The sequence below is a fragment of the Panulirus ornatus genome, chromosome 14 (assembly GCF_036320965.1).
Source record: "Panulirus ornatus isolate Po-2019 chromosome 14, ASM3632096v1, whole genome shotgun sequence".
NCBI lineage: Eukaryota > Metazoa > Arthropoda > Malacostraca > Decapoda > Palinuridae > Panulirus > Panulirus ornatus.
Window position 1 is genome coordinate 33729915 of NC_092237.1, and position 18881 is coordinate 33748795.

The 18881-nt window shown below is 41.7% G+C and overlaps 1 protein-coding gene across 1 annotated transcript in view; it reads left to right on the forward strand.

Moving 5' to 3' along the window:
- The window catches only part of LOC139753523 (uncharacterized), a 193842-nt gene that overhangs the window by 149679 nt on the left and 25282 nt on the right, over positions 1 to 18881 (forward strand). Inside the window, exons 6-7 of the mRNA XM_071670169.1 lie at positions 13129 to 13205; positions 14841 to 15080. Of these exons, the coding sequence (XP_071526270.1) occupies positions 13129 to 13205; positions 14841 to 15080 (317 nt within the window). The remainder of the gene's footprint in view (positions 1 to 13128; positions 13206 to 14840; positions 15081 to 18881) is intronic.

The following is an 18881-nucleotide window of genomic DNA, read 5'->3' on the forward strand; positions in this document are numbered from 1 at the left end:
ATATATATATATATATATATATATATATATTATATTTTATTATTCTTTGTCGCTGTCTCCCGCGTTTGTGAGGTAGCGCAAGGAAACAGACGAAAGAAATGCCCCCCCCCCCCGATACACATGTATATAAATACGTCCACACACGCAAATATACATACCTACACAGCTTTCCATGGTTTACCCCAGACGCTTCTCATGCCCTGCTTCAATCCACTGACAGCACGTCAACCCCTGTATACCACATCGCTCCAATTCACTCTATTCCTTGCCCCCCTTTCACCCTCCTGCATGTTCAGGCCCCGATCACACAAAATCTTTTTCACTCCATCTTTCCACCTCCAATTTGGTCTCCCTCTTCTCCTTGTTCCCTCCACCTCCGACACATATATCCCCTTGGTCAATCTTTCCTCACATCCTCTCCATGTGCCCAAACCACTTCAAAACACCCTCTTCTGCTCTCTCAACCACGCTCTTTTTAGTTCCACACATCTCTCTTACCCTTACGTTACTCACTCGATCAAACCACCTCACACCACACATTGTCCTCAAACATCTCATTTCCAGCACATCCATCCTCCTGCGCACAACTCTATCCATAGCCCACGCCTCGCAACCATACAACATTGTTGGAACCACTATTCCTTCAAACATACCCATTATATATATACATATATATATATATATATATATATATATATATATATATATATATTTTTTTTTTTTTTTTTTCATACGATTCGCCATTTCCCGCATTTGCGAGGTAGCATTAAGAACAGAGGACTGGGCCTTAGAGGGAAAATCCTCACCTGGCCCCCTTCTCTGTTCCTTCTTTTGGAAAATTAAAAAAAAAAAACGAGAGGGGAGGATTTCCAGCCACCCGCTCCCTCCCCTTTTAGTCGCCTTCTACGACACGCAGGGAATACGTGGGAAGTATTCTTTCTCCCCTATCCCCAGGGATATATATATATATATATATATATATATATATATATATATATATATATATATATATATATATATTTATATATATATTTATATATATATATTTATTTATTTATTTTGCTTAGTCGCTGTCTCCCGCGTTTGCGAAGTAGCGCAAGGAAACAGACGAAAGAAATGGCCCAACCCACCCCCATACACAATGTATACACACACGTCCACACACGCAAATATACATACCTATACATCTCAATGTACACATATATATACATACACAGACACATACATATATACCCATGTACACAATTCACACTGTCTGCCCCCATTCACTCCCATCGCCACCTCGACACACATGGAATACCTTCCCCCTCCCCCTTCATGTGTGCGAGGTAGCGCTAGGAAAAGACAACAAAGGCCCCATTCGTTCACACTCAGTCTCTAGCTGCCACGCAATAATACCAGAAACCACAGCCCCTTTAAACATCCAGGCCCCACACAACTTTCCATGGTTTACCCCAAACGCTTCACATGCCTTGAATCAATACACTGACAGCACGTCAATCCCGTTATACCACATCGATCCAATTCACTCTATTCCTTGCCCTCCTTTCACCCTCCTGCATGTTCAGGCCCCGATCACACAAAATCTTTTTTACCCCATCTTTCCACCTCCAATTTGGTCTCCCACTTCTCCTCGTTCCCTCCACCTCCGACACATATATCCTCTTGGTCAATCTTTCCTCACTCATTCTCTCCATGTGCCCAAACCATTTCAAAACACCCTCTTCTGCTCTCTCAACCACGCTCCTTTTTTGCAACACATCTTTCTTACCCTTACATTACTTACTCGATCAAACCACCTCTAACCACACATTGTCCTCAAACATCTCATTTCCAGCACATCCATCCTCCTGCGCACAACTCTATCCATAGCCCACGCCTCGCAACCATAAAACATTGTTGGAACTACTATTCCTTCAAACATACCCATTTTTGCTTACCGAGATAATGTTCTCGACTTCCACACATTCTTCAAGGCTCCCAGGATTTTCGCCCCCTCCCCCAACCTATGATTCACTTCCTCTTCCATGGTTCCATCCTTTGCCAGATCCACTCCCAGTTATCTAAAACACTTTACTTCCTCCAGTTTTTCTCCATTCAAACTTACCTCCCAATTGACTTGACCCTCAACCCTATTGTACCTAATAATCTTGCTCTTATTCACATTTATTCTTAACTTTCTTCTTTCACACACTTATATATATAAATATATATATATATATATATATATATATATATATATATATATATATATATATATGTATATATATATATATATATATATATATATATATATATATATATATATATATATATATATATATATATATATATATATATATATATACATATATATATATATATATATATATATATATATATATATATATATATATATATATATATATTTTATTTTATTTTATTATACTTTGTCGCTGTCTCCCGCGTTTGCGAGGTAGCGCAAGGAAACAGACGAAAGAAATGGCCCAACACCCCCCATACATATGTATATACATACGTCCACACACGCAAATATACATATCTACACAGCTTTCCATGGCTTACCCCAGACGCTTCACATGCCTTGATTCAATCCACTGACAGCACGTCAACCCAGGTATACCACATCGCTCCAATTCACTCTATTCCTTGCCCTCCTTTCACCCTCCTGCATGTTCAGGCCCCGATCACACAAAATCTTTTTCACTCCATCTTTCCACCTCCAATTTGGTCTCCCTCTTCTCCTTGTTCCCTCCACTTCCGACATATATATCCTCTTGGTCAATCTTTCCTCACTCATCCACTCCATGTGCCCAAACCACTTCAAAACACCCTCTTCTGCTCTCTCAACCACTCTCTTTTTATTTCCACACATCTCTCTTACCCTTACGTTGCTCACTCGATCAAACCACCTCACACCACACACTGTCCTCAAACATCTCATTTCCAGCACAACCATCCTCCTGCGCACAACTCTATCCATAGCCCACGCCTCGCAACCATACAACATTGTTGGAACCACTATTCCTTCAAACATACCCATTTTTGCTTTCCGAGATAATGTTCTCGACTTCCACACATTCTTCAAGGCTCCCAGAATTTTCGCCCCCTCCCCCACCCTATGATCCACTTCCGCTTCCATGGTTCGATCCGCTGCCAGATCCACTCCCAGATATCTAAAACATTTCACTTCCTCCAGTTTTTCTCCATTCAAACTCACCTCCCAATTGACTTGATCCTCAACCCTACTGTACCTAATAACCTTGCTCTTATTCACATTTACTCTTAACTTTCTTCTTCCACACACTTTACCAAACTCAGTCACCAGCTTCTGCAGTTTCTCACATGAATCAGCCACCAGCGCTGTATGATCAGCGAACAACAACTGACGCACTTCCCAAGCTCTCTCATCCCAAACAGACTTCATACTTGCCCCTCTTTCCAAAACTCTTGCATTTACCTCCCTAACAACCCCATCCATAAACAAATTAAACAACCATGGAGACATCACACACCCCTGCCGCAAACCTACATTCACTGAGAACCAATCACTTTCCTCTCTTCCTACACGTACACATGCCTTACATCCTCGATAAAAACTTTTCACTGCTTCTAACAACTTTCCTCCCACACCATATATTCTTAATACCTTCCACAGAGCATCTCTATCAACTCTATCATATGCCTTCTCCAGATCCATAAATGCTACATACAAATCCATTTGCTTTTCTAAGTATTTCTCACATACATTCTTCAAAGCAAACACCTGATCCACACATCCTCTACCACTTCTGAAACCACACTGCTCTTCCCCAATCTGATGCTCTGTACATGCCTTCACACTCTCAATCAATACCCTCCCATATAATTTACCAGGAATACTCAACAAACTTATACCCTGTAATTTGAGCACTCACTCTTATCCACTTTGCCTTTGTACAATGGCACTATGCACGCATTCCGCCAATCCTCAGGTACCTCACCATGAGTCATACATACATTAAATAACCTTACCAACCAGTCAACAATACAGTCACCCCCTTTTTTAATAAATTCCACTGCAATACCATCCAAACCTGCTGCCTTGCCGGCTTTCATCTTCCGCAAAGCTTTCACTACCTCTTCTCTGTTTACCAAATCATTTTCCCTAACCCTCTCACTTTGCACACCACCTCGACCAAAACACCCTATATCTGCCACTCTATCATCAAACACATTCAACAAACCTTCAAAATACTCACTCCATCTCCTTCTCACATCACCACTACTTGTTATATATACATATATATATATATATATATATATATATATATATATATATATATATATATAAATTTATTTGTAATTATAATTTGTAATTATAATTGTAATTATATTTGTAATTATAATTGTATATATATGTATGTGTGTGTGTGTGTGTGTGTATATGTGCGTATGTATGTGTATGTGTGTGTATTATCCCTGGGGATAGGGGTGAAAGAGTACTTCCCACGTATTGCTCGCTTGTCGTAGAAAGCGACTAGAGGGGACGGGAGCGGGGGGCCAGAAATCCTCCCCTCCTTGTATTAACTTTCTAAAATGGGAAACAGAAGAAGGAGTCACGCGGGGAGTGCTCATCCTCCTCGAAGGCTCAGAGTGGGGTGCCTAAATGTGTGTGGATGTAACCAAGATGTGAAAAAAGGAGAGATAGGTAGTATGTTTGAGGAAAGGAACCTGGATGTTTTGGCTCTGAGTGAAACGAAGATCATGGGTAAAGGGGAAGAGTGGTTTGGGAATGTCTGGGGAGTAAAGTCAGGGGTTAGTGAGAGGACAAGAGCAAGGGAAGGAGTAGCAATACTCCTGAAACAGGAGTTGTGGGAGTATGTGATAGAATGTAAGAAAGTAAATTCTCGATTAATATGGGTAAAACTGAAAGTTGATGGAGAGAGGTGGGTGATTATTGGTGCATATGTACCCGGGCATGAGAAGAAAGATCATGAGAGGCAAGTGTTTTGGGAGCAGCTGAATGAGTGTGTTAGTTGTTTTGATGCACGAGACCGGGTTATAGTGATGGGTGATTTGAATGAAAAGGTGAGTAATGTGGCAGTTGAGGGAATAATTGGTATACATGGGGTGTTCAGTGTTGTAAATGGAAATGGTGAAGAGCTTGTAGATTTATGTGTTGAAAAAGGACTGATGATTGGGAATACCTGGTTTAAAAAGCGAGATATACATAAGTATACTTATGCAAGTAGGAGAGATGGCCAGAGAGCGTTATTGGATTACGTGTTAAATGACAGGCGTGCGAAAGAGAGACTTTTGGATGTTAATGTGCTGAGAGGTGGAACTGGAGGGATGTCTGATCATTATCTTGTGGAGGCTAAGGTGAAGATTTGTATGGGTTTTCAGAAAAGAAGAGTGAATGTTGGGGTGAAGAGGGTGGTGAGAGTAAGTGAGCTTGGGAAGGAGACCTGTGTGAGGAAGTACCAGGAGAGACTGAGTACAGAATGGAAAAAGCTGAGAAGAATGGAAGTAAGGGGAGTGGGGGAGGAATGGGATGTATTTAGGGAATCAGTGATGGATTGCGCAAAAGATGCTTGTGGCATGAGAAGAGTGGGAGGTGGGTTGATTAGAAAGGGTAGTGAGTGGTGGGATGAAGAAGTAAGAGTATTAGTGAAAGAGAAGAGAGAGGCATTTGGACGATTTTTGCAGGGAAAAAATGAAATTGAGTGGGAGGTGTATAAAAGAAAGAAACAGGAGGTCAAGAGAAAGGTGCAAGAGGTGAAAAAAAGGGCAAATGAGAACTGAGGTGAGAGAGTATCATTAAATTTTAGGGAGAATAAAAAGATGTTCTGGAAGGAGGTAAATAAAGTGCGTAAGACAAGGGAGCAAATGGGAACTTCAGTGAAGGGCGCAAATGGGGAGGTGATAACAAGTAGTGGTGATGTGAGAAGGAGATGGAGTGAGTATTTTGAAGGTTTGTGGAATGTGTTTGATGATAGAGTGGCAGATATAGGGCGTTTTGGTCGAGGTGGTGTGCAAAGTGAGAGGGTTAGGGAAAATGATTTGGTAAACAGAGAAGAGGTAGTGAAAGCTTTGCGGAAGATGAAAGCCGGCAAGGCAGCAGGTTTGGATGGTATTGCAGTGGAATTTATTAAAAAAGGGGGTGACTGTATTGTTGACTGGTTGGTAAGGTTATTTAATGTATGTATGACTCATGGTGAGGTGCCTGAGGATTGGCGGAATGCGTGCATAGTGCCATTGTACAAAAGCAAAGGGGATAAGAGTGAGTGCTCCAATTACAGAGGTATAAGTTTGTTGAGTATTCCTGGTAAATTATATGGGAGGATATTGACTGAGAGGGTGAAGGCATGTACAGAGCATCAGATTGGGGAAGAGCAGTGTGGTTTCAGAAGTGGTAGAGGATGTGTGGATCAGGTGTTTGCTTTGAAGAATGTATGTGAGAAATACTTAGAAAAGCAAATGGATTTGTATGTAGCATTTATGGATCTGGGGAAGGCATATGATAGAGTTGATAGAGATGCTCTGTGGAAGGTATTAAGAATATATGGTTTGGGAGGAAAGTTGTTAGAAGCAGTGAAAAGTTTTTATCGAGGATGTAAGGCATATGTACGTGTAGGAAGAGAGGAAAGTGATTGGTTCTCAGTGAATGTAGGTTTCCGGCAGGGGTGTGTGATGTCTCCATGGTTGTTTAATTTGTTTATGGATGGGGTTGTTAGGGAGGTAAATGCAAGAGTTTTGGAAAGAGGGGCAAGTATGAAGTCTGTTGGGGATGAGAGAGCTTGGGAAGTGAGTCAGTTGTTGTTCGCTGATGATACAGCGCTGGTGGCTGATTCATGTGAGAAACTGCAGAAGCTGGTGACTGAGTTTGGTAAAGTGTGTGGAAGAAGAAAGTTAAGAGTAAATGTGAATAAGAGCAATTTTATTAGGTACAGTAGGGTTGAGGGTCGAGTCAATTGGGAGGTGAGTTTGAATGTAGAAAAACTGGTGGAAGTGAAGTGTTTTAGATATCTGGGAGTGTATCTGGCAGCGGATGGAACCAAGGAAGCGGAAGTGGATTATAGGGTGGGGGAGGGGGCGAAAATTCTGAGGGCCTTGAAGAATGTGTGGAAGTCGAGAACATTATCTCGGAAAGCAAAAATGGGTGTGTTTGAAGGAATAGTGGTTCCAACAATGTTGTATGGTTGCGAGGCGTGGGCTATGGATAGAGTTGTGCGCAGGAGGATGGATGTGCTGGAAATGAGATGTTTGAGGACAATATGTGGTGTGAGGTGGTTTGATCGAGTGAGTAACGTAAGGGTAAGAGAGATGTGTGGAAATAAAAAGAGCGTGGTTGAGAGAGCAGAAGAGGGTGTTTTGAAGTGGTTTGGGCACATGGAGAGAATGAGTGAGGAAAGATTGACCAAGAGGATATATGTGTCGGAGGTGGAGGGAACGAGGAGAAGAGGGAGACCAAATTGGAGGTGGAAAGATGGAGTGAAAAAGATTCTGTGTGATCGGGGCCTGAACATGCAGGAGGGTGAAAGGAGGGCAAGGAATAGAGTGAATTGGAGCGATGTGGTATACCGGGGTTGACGTGCTGTCAGTGGATTGAATCAAGGCATGTGAAGCGTCTGGGGTAAACCATGGAAAGCTGTGTAGGTATGTATATTTGCGTGTGTGGACGTATGTATATACATGTGTATGGGGGTGGGTTGGGCCATTTCTTTCGTCTGTTTCCTTGCGCTACCTCGCAAACGCGGGAGACAGCGACAAAGTATAATAAAGAAAAAATAAATAATATATATATATATATATATATATATATATATATATATATATATATATATATATCCCTGGGGATAGGGGAGAAAGAATAGTTCCCACGCATTCCTCATGTGTCGTAGAAGGCGACTAATGGGGACGGGAGCCGGGGGCCACAAACCCTCCCCTCCTTGTATTTTGACTATCTAAAAGCGGAAACCGAAGAAGGAGTCACGCGGGGAGTGCTCATCCTCTTCGAAGGCTCAGAAAGGGGTGTCTAAATGTGTGCGGATGTAAACGAGATGAGAAAAAAGGAGAGACGGGTAGTATGTTTGAGGTAAGGAACCTGGATGTTTTGGCTCCGAGTGAAACGAAGCTCAAGTGTAAAGGGCAAGACTGGTTTGGGAATGTCTTGGGAGTAAAGTCAGGGGTTAATGAGAGGACAAGAGCAAGGGAAGGAGTAGCACTGCTCCTGAAACATGAGTTGTGGGAGTATGTGATAGAGTGCAAGAAAGTAAGTTCTAGATTGATATGTGTAAAACTGAAAGTTGATGGAGAGAGATGTGTGATTATTGGTGCATATGCACCTGGGCATGAAAAGAAAGATCATTGGAGGCAAGTGTTTTGGGAGCAGCTGAATGAGTGTGTTAGTGGTTTTGATGCACAAGACCGGGTTATAGTGATGGGTGATTTGAATGCAAAGGTGAGTAATGTGGCAGTTTAGGGAATAATTGGTATACATGGGGTGTTCAGTGTTGTAAATGGAAATGGTGAAGAGCTTGTAGATTTATGTGCTGAAAAAGGACTGGTGATTGAGAATACCTGTTCAAAAAGCGAGATATATATAAGTATACGTATGTAAGTAGGAGAGATGGCCAGAGAGCGTTATTGGATTGCGTGTTAAACGATAGGCGCGCGAAAGAGAGACTTTTGGATGTTAATATGCTGAGAGGTGCAACTGGAGGAATATCTGATCATTATCTTGTGGAGGCGAAGGTGAAGATTTGTATGGGTTTTCAGAAAAGAAAAAAGAATGTTGGGGTGAAGAGAGTGGTGAGAGTAAGTGAGCTTGGGAAGGAGGCTTGTGTGAGGAAGTACCAAGAGAGACTGAGTACAGAATGGAAAAAGGTGAGAACAAAGGAGGTAAGGGGAATGGGAAGGAATGGGATGTATTTAGGGAAGCAGTGAATGCTTGCGCAAAAGATGCTTGTGGTATGAGAAGCGTGGGAGGTGGGTTGATTAGAAAGGGTAGTGAGTGGTGGGATGAAGGAGTAAGATTATTAGTGAAAGAGAAGAGAGAGGCATTTGGACGATTTTTGCAGGGAAAAGATGCAAATGAGTGGGAGATGTATAAAAGAAAGAGGCAGGAGGTCAAGAGAAAGGTGCAAGAGGTGAAAAAGAGGGTAAATGAGAGTTGGGGTGAGAGAGTATCATTAAATATTAGGAAGAATAAAAAGATGTTTTCGAATGAGGTAAATGAAGTGCGTAAGACAAGGGAGCAATTGGGAATTTCAGTGAAGGGGGCTAATGGGGAGGTGATAACAAGTAGTGGTGATGTGAGAAGGATATGGAGTGAGTATTTTGAAGGTTTGTTGAATGTGTTTGATGATAGAGTGGCAGATATAGGGTGTTTTGGTCGAGGTGGTGTGCAAAGTGAAGAGGGTTAGGGAAAATGATTTGGTAAACAGAGAAGAGGTAGCAAAAAGCTTTGCGGAAGATGAAAGCCGGCAAGGCAGCTGGTTAGGATGTTATTGCAGTGGAATTTCTTAAAAAAGGGGGTGACTGTATTGTTGACTGGTTGGTAAGGTTATTTAATGTATGTATGATTCATTATGAGGTACCTGAGGATTGGCAGAATCCTTGCATAGTGCTATTGTACAAAGGCAATGGAGATAAGAGTGAGTGCTCAAATTACAGAGGTATAAGTTGTTGAGTATTCATGGTAAATTATATGGGAGGGTATTGATTGAGAGGGTGAAGGCATGTACAGAGAATCAGATTGGGGAAGAGCAGTGTGGTTTCAGAAGTGGTAGAGGATGTGTGGATTAGGTGTTTGCTTTGAAGAATGTATGTGGGAAATACGTAGAAAAGCAAATGGGCTTGTGTGTAGCATTTATGGATCTGGAGAAGGCATATGATAGAGTTGATAGAGATGCTCTGTGAAGGTATTAAGAATATATGGTTTGGGAGGCAAGTTGGTAGAAGCAGTGAAAATGTTTTATCGAGGATGTAAGGCATGTGTACGTGTAGGAAGAGAAGAAGTGATTGGTTCTCAGTGAATGTAGGTTTGCGGCAAGGTTGCGTGATGTCTCCATGTTTGTTTAATTTGTTTATGGTTGGGGTTGTTAGGGAGGTGAATGCAAGAGTTTTGGAGAGAGGGGCAAGTATGATGTCTGTTGTGGATGAGAGAGCTTGGGAAGTGAGTCAGTTGTTGTTCGATGATGATACAGCGGTTGTGGCTGATTCATGTGAGAAACTGCAGAAGCAAGTGACTTAGATTGGTAAAGTGTGTGAAAGAAGAAAGTTAAGAGTAAATGTGAATAAGAGCAAGGTTAGTAGGTACAGTAGGGTTGAGGGTCAAGTAAATTTGGTGGTAAGTTTGAATGGAGAAAAACTGGAGGAAGTAAGGTGTTTTAGATATCTGGGAGTGGATGTTGCAGCTGATGGAACCATGGAAGCGGAAGTGAATCATAGGGTGGGGGAGGGGGCGAAAATTCTGGGAGCCTTGAAGAATGTGTGGAAGTCGAGAACATTATCTCGGAAAGCAAAAATGGGTATGTTTGAAGGAATAGTGGTTCCAACAATGTTGTATGGTTGCGAGGTGTGGGCTATGGATAGAGTTCTGCGTAGAAGAGTGGGTGTGCTGGAAATGAGATGTTTGAGGACAATATGTGGTGTGAGGTGGTTTGATCGAGTAATTAATGTAAGGGTAAGAGAGATATGTGGAAATAAAAAGAGTATGGTTGAGAGAGCAGAAGAGGGTGTTTTGAAATGGTTTGGTCACATGGAGAGAATGAGTAAGGAAAGATTGACCAAGAGGATACATGTGTCAGAGGTGGAGGGAACGAGGAGAAGTGGGAGACCAAAGTGAGAGACCTTTGTCGCTGTCTCCCGCGTTAGCGAGGTAGCGCACGGAAACAGACGAAAGAATCGCCCAACGCACCCACATACACATGTATATACATACAAGTCTACACACGCAAATATACATACGTATACATCTCTATGTATACATATATTTACACACACGGACATATACATATATACACATGTACATAATTCATACTGTCTGACCCCACTCATTCCAATCGCCACCCCGCCACACATGAAATAACAACCCCCTACCCCCTCATGTGCGCGAGTTAGCCCTAGGAAAAGACAGAAAAGGCCACATTCGTTCCTACTCAGTTTCTAGCTGTCATGTAATAATGCACCGAAACCACAGCTCCGTTTTCACATCCAGGCCCTACAGAACATTCAATGTTTTACTCCAGACGCTCCATATGCCCTGGTTCAATCTATTGACAGCACGTCGACCCCGGTATACCACATCGTTCCAATTCACTCTACTCCTTGCACGTCTTTCACCCTCCCGCTTGTTTAGGCCCCGATCACTAAATATCTTTTTAACTCCATCTTTCCACCTCAAATCTGGTCTCCCATTTCTCCTCCTTCCCTCCACCTCTGACACATATATCCTCTTTGTCAGTCTTTCCTCACTCATTCTCTCCATTTGACCAAACAATTTCAAAACACCCTACTCTGCTCTCTCAACCACACTCTTTTTATTACCACACATCTCTTTTCCCCTATCATTACTTACTCGATCAAACCACCTCACACCACATATCCTCCTCAAACATCTCATTTTCAGCACATCCACCCTCCTGCGCACAACTCTATCTATAGCCCACGCCTCCCAACCATATAACATTGTTGGAACCACTATTCCTTCAAAGATACACATTTTTGCTTTCCGAGATAATGTTCTAAACTTCCACACATTCTCCATCGCTCCCAGAACTTTCGCCCCCTCCCCCACCCTATGATTCACTTCCTCTTCCATGTCTCCATCCGCTGCCAAATCCACTCCCAGATATCTAAAACACTTCACTTCCTCCAGTTTTTCTCCATTCAAATCTAGCTCCCAATCCACTTGTCCCTCAACTACTGTACCTGATAACCTTGCTGTTATTCTCATTTATTCTCAGCTTTCTTCTTTCACACACTTTACCAAACTCAGTTACCAGCTTCTGCAGTTTCTCATACGAATCAGCCACCAGCGCTGTATCATCAGCGAACAACAACTGACTCACTTCCCAAGCTCTCTCATCCACAACAGACTGCATACTTGCCCCTCTTTCCGAAACTCTCGCATTCACCTCCCTAAGAACCCCATACATAAACAAATTAAACAACCATGGAGATATCACACATTCCTGCCGCAAACCTATATTCACTGAGAACCAATCACTTCCCTGTCTTCCAACACGTACACATACCTTACATCCTCGATAAAAAATTTTCACTGCTTTTAGCAACTTGCTTCCCACAACATATATTCTTAATACCTTCAACAGAGCATCTCTATCAACTCTATCATATGCCTTCTCCAGATCCATAAATGCTACATAAAAAACCATTTGCTTTTCTAAGTATTTCTCACATACATTCTTCAAAGCAAACACCTGATCCACACATTCTCTACCACTTCTGCAACCACACTGCTCTTCCCCAATCTGATGCTCTGTACATGCCTTCACCGTCTCAGTCAATACCCTCTCATATAATTTCCCAGGAATACTCAAGAAACTTATACCTTTTTAATTTGAGCACTCACCTTTATCCCCTTTGCCTTTGTACAATGGCACTATGTAAGCATTCCGCCAATCCTCAGGCACCTCACTGTTAGTCATACATACATTAAATAACCTTATTAAGCTGTCAAGAATAAAGTCGCCCCTTTTTATAATGAATTTCCCTGCAATACCATCCAAACCCGGTGCCTTGCTGGCTTTCATCTTCCGCAAAGCTTTTACTACCTCTTCTCTGTTTACCAAATCATTCTCCCTAACCCTCTCACTTTGCACAACACCTCGACCAAAACACCCTATATCTACCACTGTATCATCAAACACATTCAACAAACCTTCAAAATACACTCTCCATCTCCTTCTCACATCATATATATATATATATATATATGTATATATATATATATATATATATATATATATATATATATATATATATATATATATATATATATATATATATATATAATCACATTAACTAGACAGCTCGTGCTGTCTCAGATAGAATAATAAAAGTTGTTTCAGTATGATGAACAATGTGAATAGAAATACTAACTTTCTCTCTCCCCAGGTGGCGTTGGTGCAGCGGGTCACACCCCAGAAGGCTCAGCTGTTCTCCTCCATGGTCGATCCTGATGGTCATATTAGGTAAGTGACCCAGACGCTTTTTTTACAGGAATATAAGTGACAGCAACGCTCGGATTATCTTAACAGTCGAAGTTTTTAGCTCGGATAAACTTGGAAAGTTTCACTATGGTTATAATACATTTTTGGCCTAAGTAATTAACTCAGATGAAAAAAATGATACAGTTGATTAGGTTAGGTGCCTGTCCCTGGTCATTAATGAAGATGAACTCGTCAAGTGACACAAAAGAGGGAAGTCAGAGGAATGTCTCATATTAGAAAAACAGGCGCGGGTCAGACAAGTGGCCCAGGCAGTTAAGACATGGAAACACAACAACCGGGTTAGGCAAGTGGCCCAAGGCAACTCCCTGAGATGAACGTAACAAGTGACACGAACAGATATAACAGACGAGCGAGCCAGGCTTAGAGTTCAGAAAGCAAATCCATGTAAACAGTTCAGATGAGAGACCTATTTACTTTCTTCAAGTAAAGGAGACAATTAACAGTAATGTTTACGTTAGATGAGTGGACCAGGAAGTGAAATCACATGAACACAGACACTTACATTGATGGTCAGGTTATGTAAGAAACAAAAATAGATATCTCAAATTAGCACGTCTGTTGACGTGAGTGATTTTGAATGGTAGTTCTTACGGAGACAATGAGTGACAAGTTGTCACCTTACGAGAGTGCTGTAAGAAGTTACTAGTTGAGATAAACACGCTGAGTGACACTGGTATTCGGGCAAGAGGAGTTGGTTGTCGCTAGTGGACAAGCTAGGGAAATGCTGTAAACATTTATGTCAAAGAAACAAAATATGCAGCACAGAATACTTCCCGTTACTGTAACGTTGTATTTCCAGCAGAATTATTAACGCAGAGTGGATTAGAAACCTTTGAGAAAGAAAGTCAGTCAGACAGACAGACAGACAGACAGACAGACAGATATATAGTATACCCCATGTAGTGCACCGCTGTGGCTGACTGACACAACATGACGCAGGTAAATTAGATCATAAAGATATTACAATAGCTACGATACTACTGTAATGTTGTTCCATGATTCAGTTTTAAACCTGGCAAAAAAAACAAAAAACTGTAGCTTCTTTCAGTGCGAGTCTTTAAGTAAGATTATTTCACTGTTTAAAGTTTCTGTGAATTACAGAATTCTTCGGAATTTAAAAGAGAATAAATCCTTTACACTGAAACAACTTTGGTCCCTAGTGTGATAGACAGTTACCTCTAATAGCTTCAGATTCCTATGAACCACAAGTAAATCATGGGTCTATGAAATGCGTTTACCTTAAAAGTACAAAAAGAAAAATATTCAATGGCTTACTCATGTACAATTTCTCTTGTGTAAAATATATGTAAGAAAGTGATAAAGAATCTTTCGGTTTCCAGCACCCAGTCTCCGATACAAAAATTCCCGCATTATTGTAACTGAGATAAGTTGTGTTGCAATAGATGTGTCAATTCATGAAATGATCATAATAAATCATATAGGTCCTCATGAAAAAGAAACATGATGTGGGTTTAAGAGTGTTCCCTGGCATGCGTTTATGATGATGATACAAGCTAAGGATAAGATTTTTTCTGTTAAGAACCTACCCAAGGTTAATCGAGAATATGGTTATGACTTTTAGAAACGCTCCTGCAGATTTCATCGAGTCGGGTCGTGGTCTGTCATACGACGCACCAATGATCACGAGGTCAAGAGTAAACTTATCCCGGACCTTCAGCAACTCTACTCTGACTTCCAGGGACGCCAGTTGGTCCTCTCCGTCAACGACAACTGGCCGTTCTTCAAGATCCAGGCGATGGAGAATGGCACTGTCATACCCATTGCTGGTGTTGACTTCAATGTTATCAACAGTCTTGGTGAAAAGCTCAATTTCACGTCAGTGTTCATCACAGTTGGTGTTTTTAGTATACATGATTTGGTAAGAGGAGCGTTTTAAACAAATTTGACTTGGAAATTAAAGTGACAGATCTTGAGCAAAACAATTGTACATTTCTCTAAGGGAGTTTATTTTTCAACCCACCTTCAGCAAACATTTGTCCAGGTCACCATTTCATATCACCACCTCCTTATTCACTCCCTCTCTCTCACTCTTCCCTTCCACTCATAGATGTACATATAGCTTATCCAGGACGTCTATCACGAAGAAATAAGCAAAGGTAGATAGCTTTGAAAGATGATAAACGAAAGATATCTCCTCCTGACCATGGCTAGACATAGCCCCTTGTATGGTCATAACACTGGAAAGCTCATTTTATAAAAAAAAAATTTACCGAAGACACAGATGAAAGAAGAGGGGCGCAGAGCACTTGTTGTGGAGGAGTACGATATTTTGTTCTCTTTGTAGAAATTGTTGCACGATTCTCTGATATCAAGATGCTCAAGTAACTAGATACCGTAACGTGTCCTAGAATCTTTGCATAGACCAGTGCTGTACAACGATATACAGAACAATTGAAGTAACATCTGGTGTAGCAGGCGTAGAGGAACGACTATATTGGAAATATTATTTACAATTATACTTTGTGAGAATGTGTACAAAATTCATGTCATACAGATAAATGGTTTATGTAGTTCTACCACACAATCAGTGCACGAACTTGAATCAGGAGGGTAAGGACTACACCGTATAGAAGTTTTTCTCAGCGGAAGTGTGCCCGACCCATTGCGTTCATGAGGGAAGTGGAAACTATGAAATCATATGTTCCATTATCTAGTGTAGAACATGGCATTCCTGAGGGAGTCACTAGTCCATATATATCAATACATCCTGAGCATACACCTTGAGATGAGAGAAAGATTGACAAAAAATATATATGTGTCAGAGGTGGAGGGAACAAGAAGTGGGAGACCAAACTGGAGGTGGGAAGATGGAGTGAAAAAAATTTTGAGTGATCGTCGCCTGAACATGCAGGAGGGTGAAAGGTGTGCAAGAAATAGAGGGAATTGGAACGATGTGGTATACCGGGGTCGACGTGCTGTCAATGGATTGAACCAGGGTATGTGAAACGTCTGGGGTAAACCATGTAAAGTTTTATGGGGCCTGCATGGGGAGAGGGAGCTGTGGGTTCGGTGCATTATCCATAACAGCTAGAGACTGAGTGTGAACGATTGTGGCCTTTGTTGTCTTTTCCTAGCGCCACAGCGCGCTCATGCGGGGGGAAGGGATTGTCATTTCATGTGTGGCAGGGTGGCAACGGGAATGAAAAAAGACATCAAGAATGAATTGCATAAGTTGAAATGTATATGCATGTATATGTACATGTGTGGACATGTATGTATATACATGTGTATTTGGATAAGTTGGGCAATTCCTTCGTCTGTTTCCTTGCGCTACCTTGCTAATGCGGGAAACAGCGACAAAGTAGAATAAAATGTATATATTTTTTTTTTTTTTGCTTTGTCGCTGTCTCCCGCGTTTGCGAGGTAGCGCAAGGAAACAGACGAAAGAAATGGCCCAACCCACCCCCATACACATGTATATACATACGTCCACACACGCAAATATACATACCTACACAGCTTTCCATGGTTTACCCCAGACGCTTCACATGTCCCGATTCAATCCACTGACAGCACGTCAACCCCGGTATACCACATCGATCCAATTCACGCTATTCCTTGCCCTCCTTTCACCCTCCTGCATGTTCAGGCCCCGATCACACAAAATCTTTTTCACTCCATCTTTCCACCTCCAATTTGGTCTCCCTATTCTCCTAGTTCCCTCCACCTCCGACACATATCTCCTCTTGGTCAATCTTTCCTCACTCATTCTCTCCATATGCCCAAACCATTTCAAAACACCCTCTTCTGCTCTCTCAACCAAGCTCTTTTTATTTCCACACATCTCTCTTACCCTTACGTTACTTACTCGATCAAACCACCTCAGCCACCAGCGCTGTATCATCAGCGAACAACAACTGACTCACTTCCCAAGCTCTCTCATCCCCAACAGACTTCATACTTGCCCCTCTTTCCAAAACTCTTGCATTCACCTCCCTAACAACCCCATCCATAAACAAATTAAACAACCATGGAGACATCACACACCCCTGCCGCAAACCTACATTCACTGAGAACCAATCACTTTCCTCTCTTCCTACACGTACACATGCCTTACATCCTCGATAAAAACTTTTCACTGTTTCTAACAACCTGCCTCCCACACCATATATTCTTAATACCTTCCACAGAGGATCTCTATCAACTCTATCATATGCCTTCTCCAGATCCATAAATGCTACATACAAATCCATTTGCTTTTCTAAGTATTTCTCACATACATTCTTCAAAGCAAACACCTGATCCACACATCCTCTACCACTTCTGAAACCACACTGCTCTTCCCCAATCTGATGCTCTGTACATGCCTTCACCCTCTCAATCAATACCCTCCCATATAATTTACCAGGAATACTCAACAAACTTATACTTCTGTAATTTGAGCACTCACTCTTATCCCCTTTGCCTTTGTACAGTGGCACTATGCACGCATTCCGCCAATCCTCAGGCACCTCACCGTGAGTCATACATACATTAAATAACCTTACCAACCAGTCAACAATACAGTCACCCCTTTTCTAATAAATTCCACTGTAATACCATCCAAACCTGCTGCCTTGCCGGCTTTCATCTTCCGCAAAGCTTTTACTACCTCTTCTCTGTTTACCAAATCATTTTCCCTAACCCTCTCACTTTGCACTCTATCATCAAACACATTCAACAAACCTTCAAAATACTCACTCCATCTCCTTCTCACATCACCACTACTTGTTATCACCTCCCCATTTGCGCCCTTCACTGAAGTTCCCATTTGCTCCCTTGTCTTACGCACTTTATTTACCTCCTTCCAGAACATCTTTTTATTCTCCCTAAAATTTAATGATACTCTCTCACCCCAACTCTCATTTACCCTCTTTTTCACCTCTTGCACCTTTCTCTTGACCTCCTGTCTCTTTTATACGTCTCCCACTCAACTGCATTTTTTCCCTGAAAAAATCGTCCAAATGCCTCTCTCTTCTCTTTCACTAATACTCTTACTTCTTCATCCCACCACTCACTACCCTTTCTAATCAACCCACCTCCCACTCTTCTCATGCCACAAGCATCTTTTGCGCAATCCATCACTGATTCCCTAAATACATCCCATTCCTCCCCCACTCCCCTTACTTCCATTCTTCTCACCTTTTTCCATTCTGTACTCAGTCTCTCCTGGTACTTCCTCACACAAGTCTCCTTCCCAAGTTCACTTACTCTCACCACCCTCTTCACCCCAACATTCACTCTTTTTTTCTGAAAACCTATACAAATCTTTACCTTAGCCTCCACAAGATAATGATCAGACATCCCTCCAGTTGCACCTCTCAGCACATTAACATCCAAAAGTCTCTCTTTCGCGCGCCTGTCAATTAACACGTAATCCAATAACGCTCTCTGGCCATCTCTCCTACTTACATAAGTATACTTATGTACATCTCACTTTTTAAACCAGTTATTCCCAATCATCAGTCCTTTTTCAGCACATAAATCTACAAGCTCTTCACCATTTCCATTTACAACACTGAACACCCCATGTATACCAATTATTCCCTCAACTGCCACATTACTCACCTTTGCATTCAAATCACCCATCACTATAACCCGGTCTCGTGCATCAAAACCACTAACACACTCATTCAG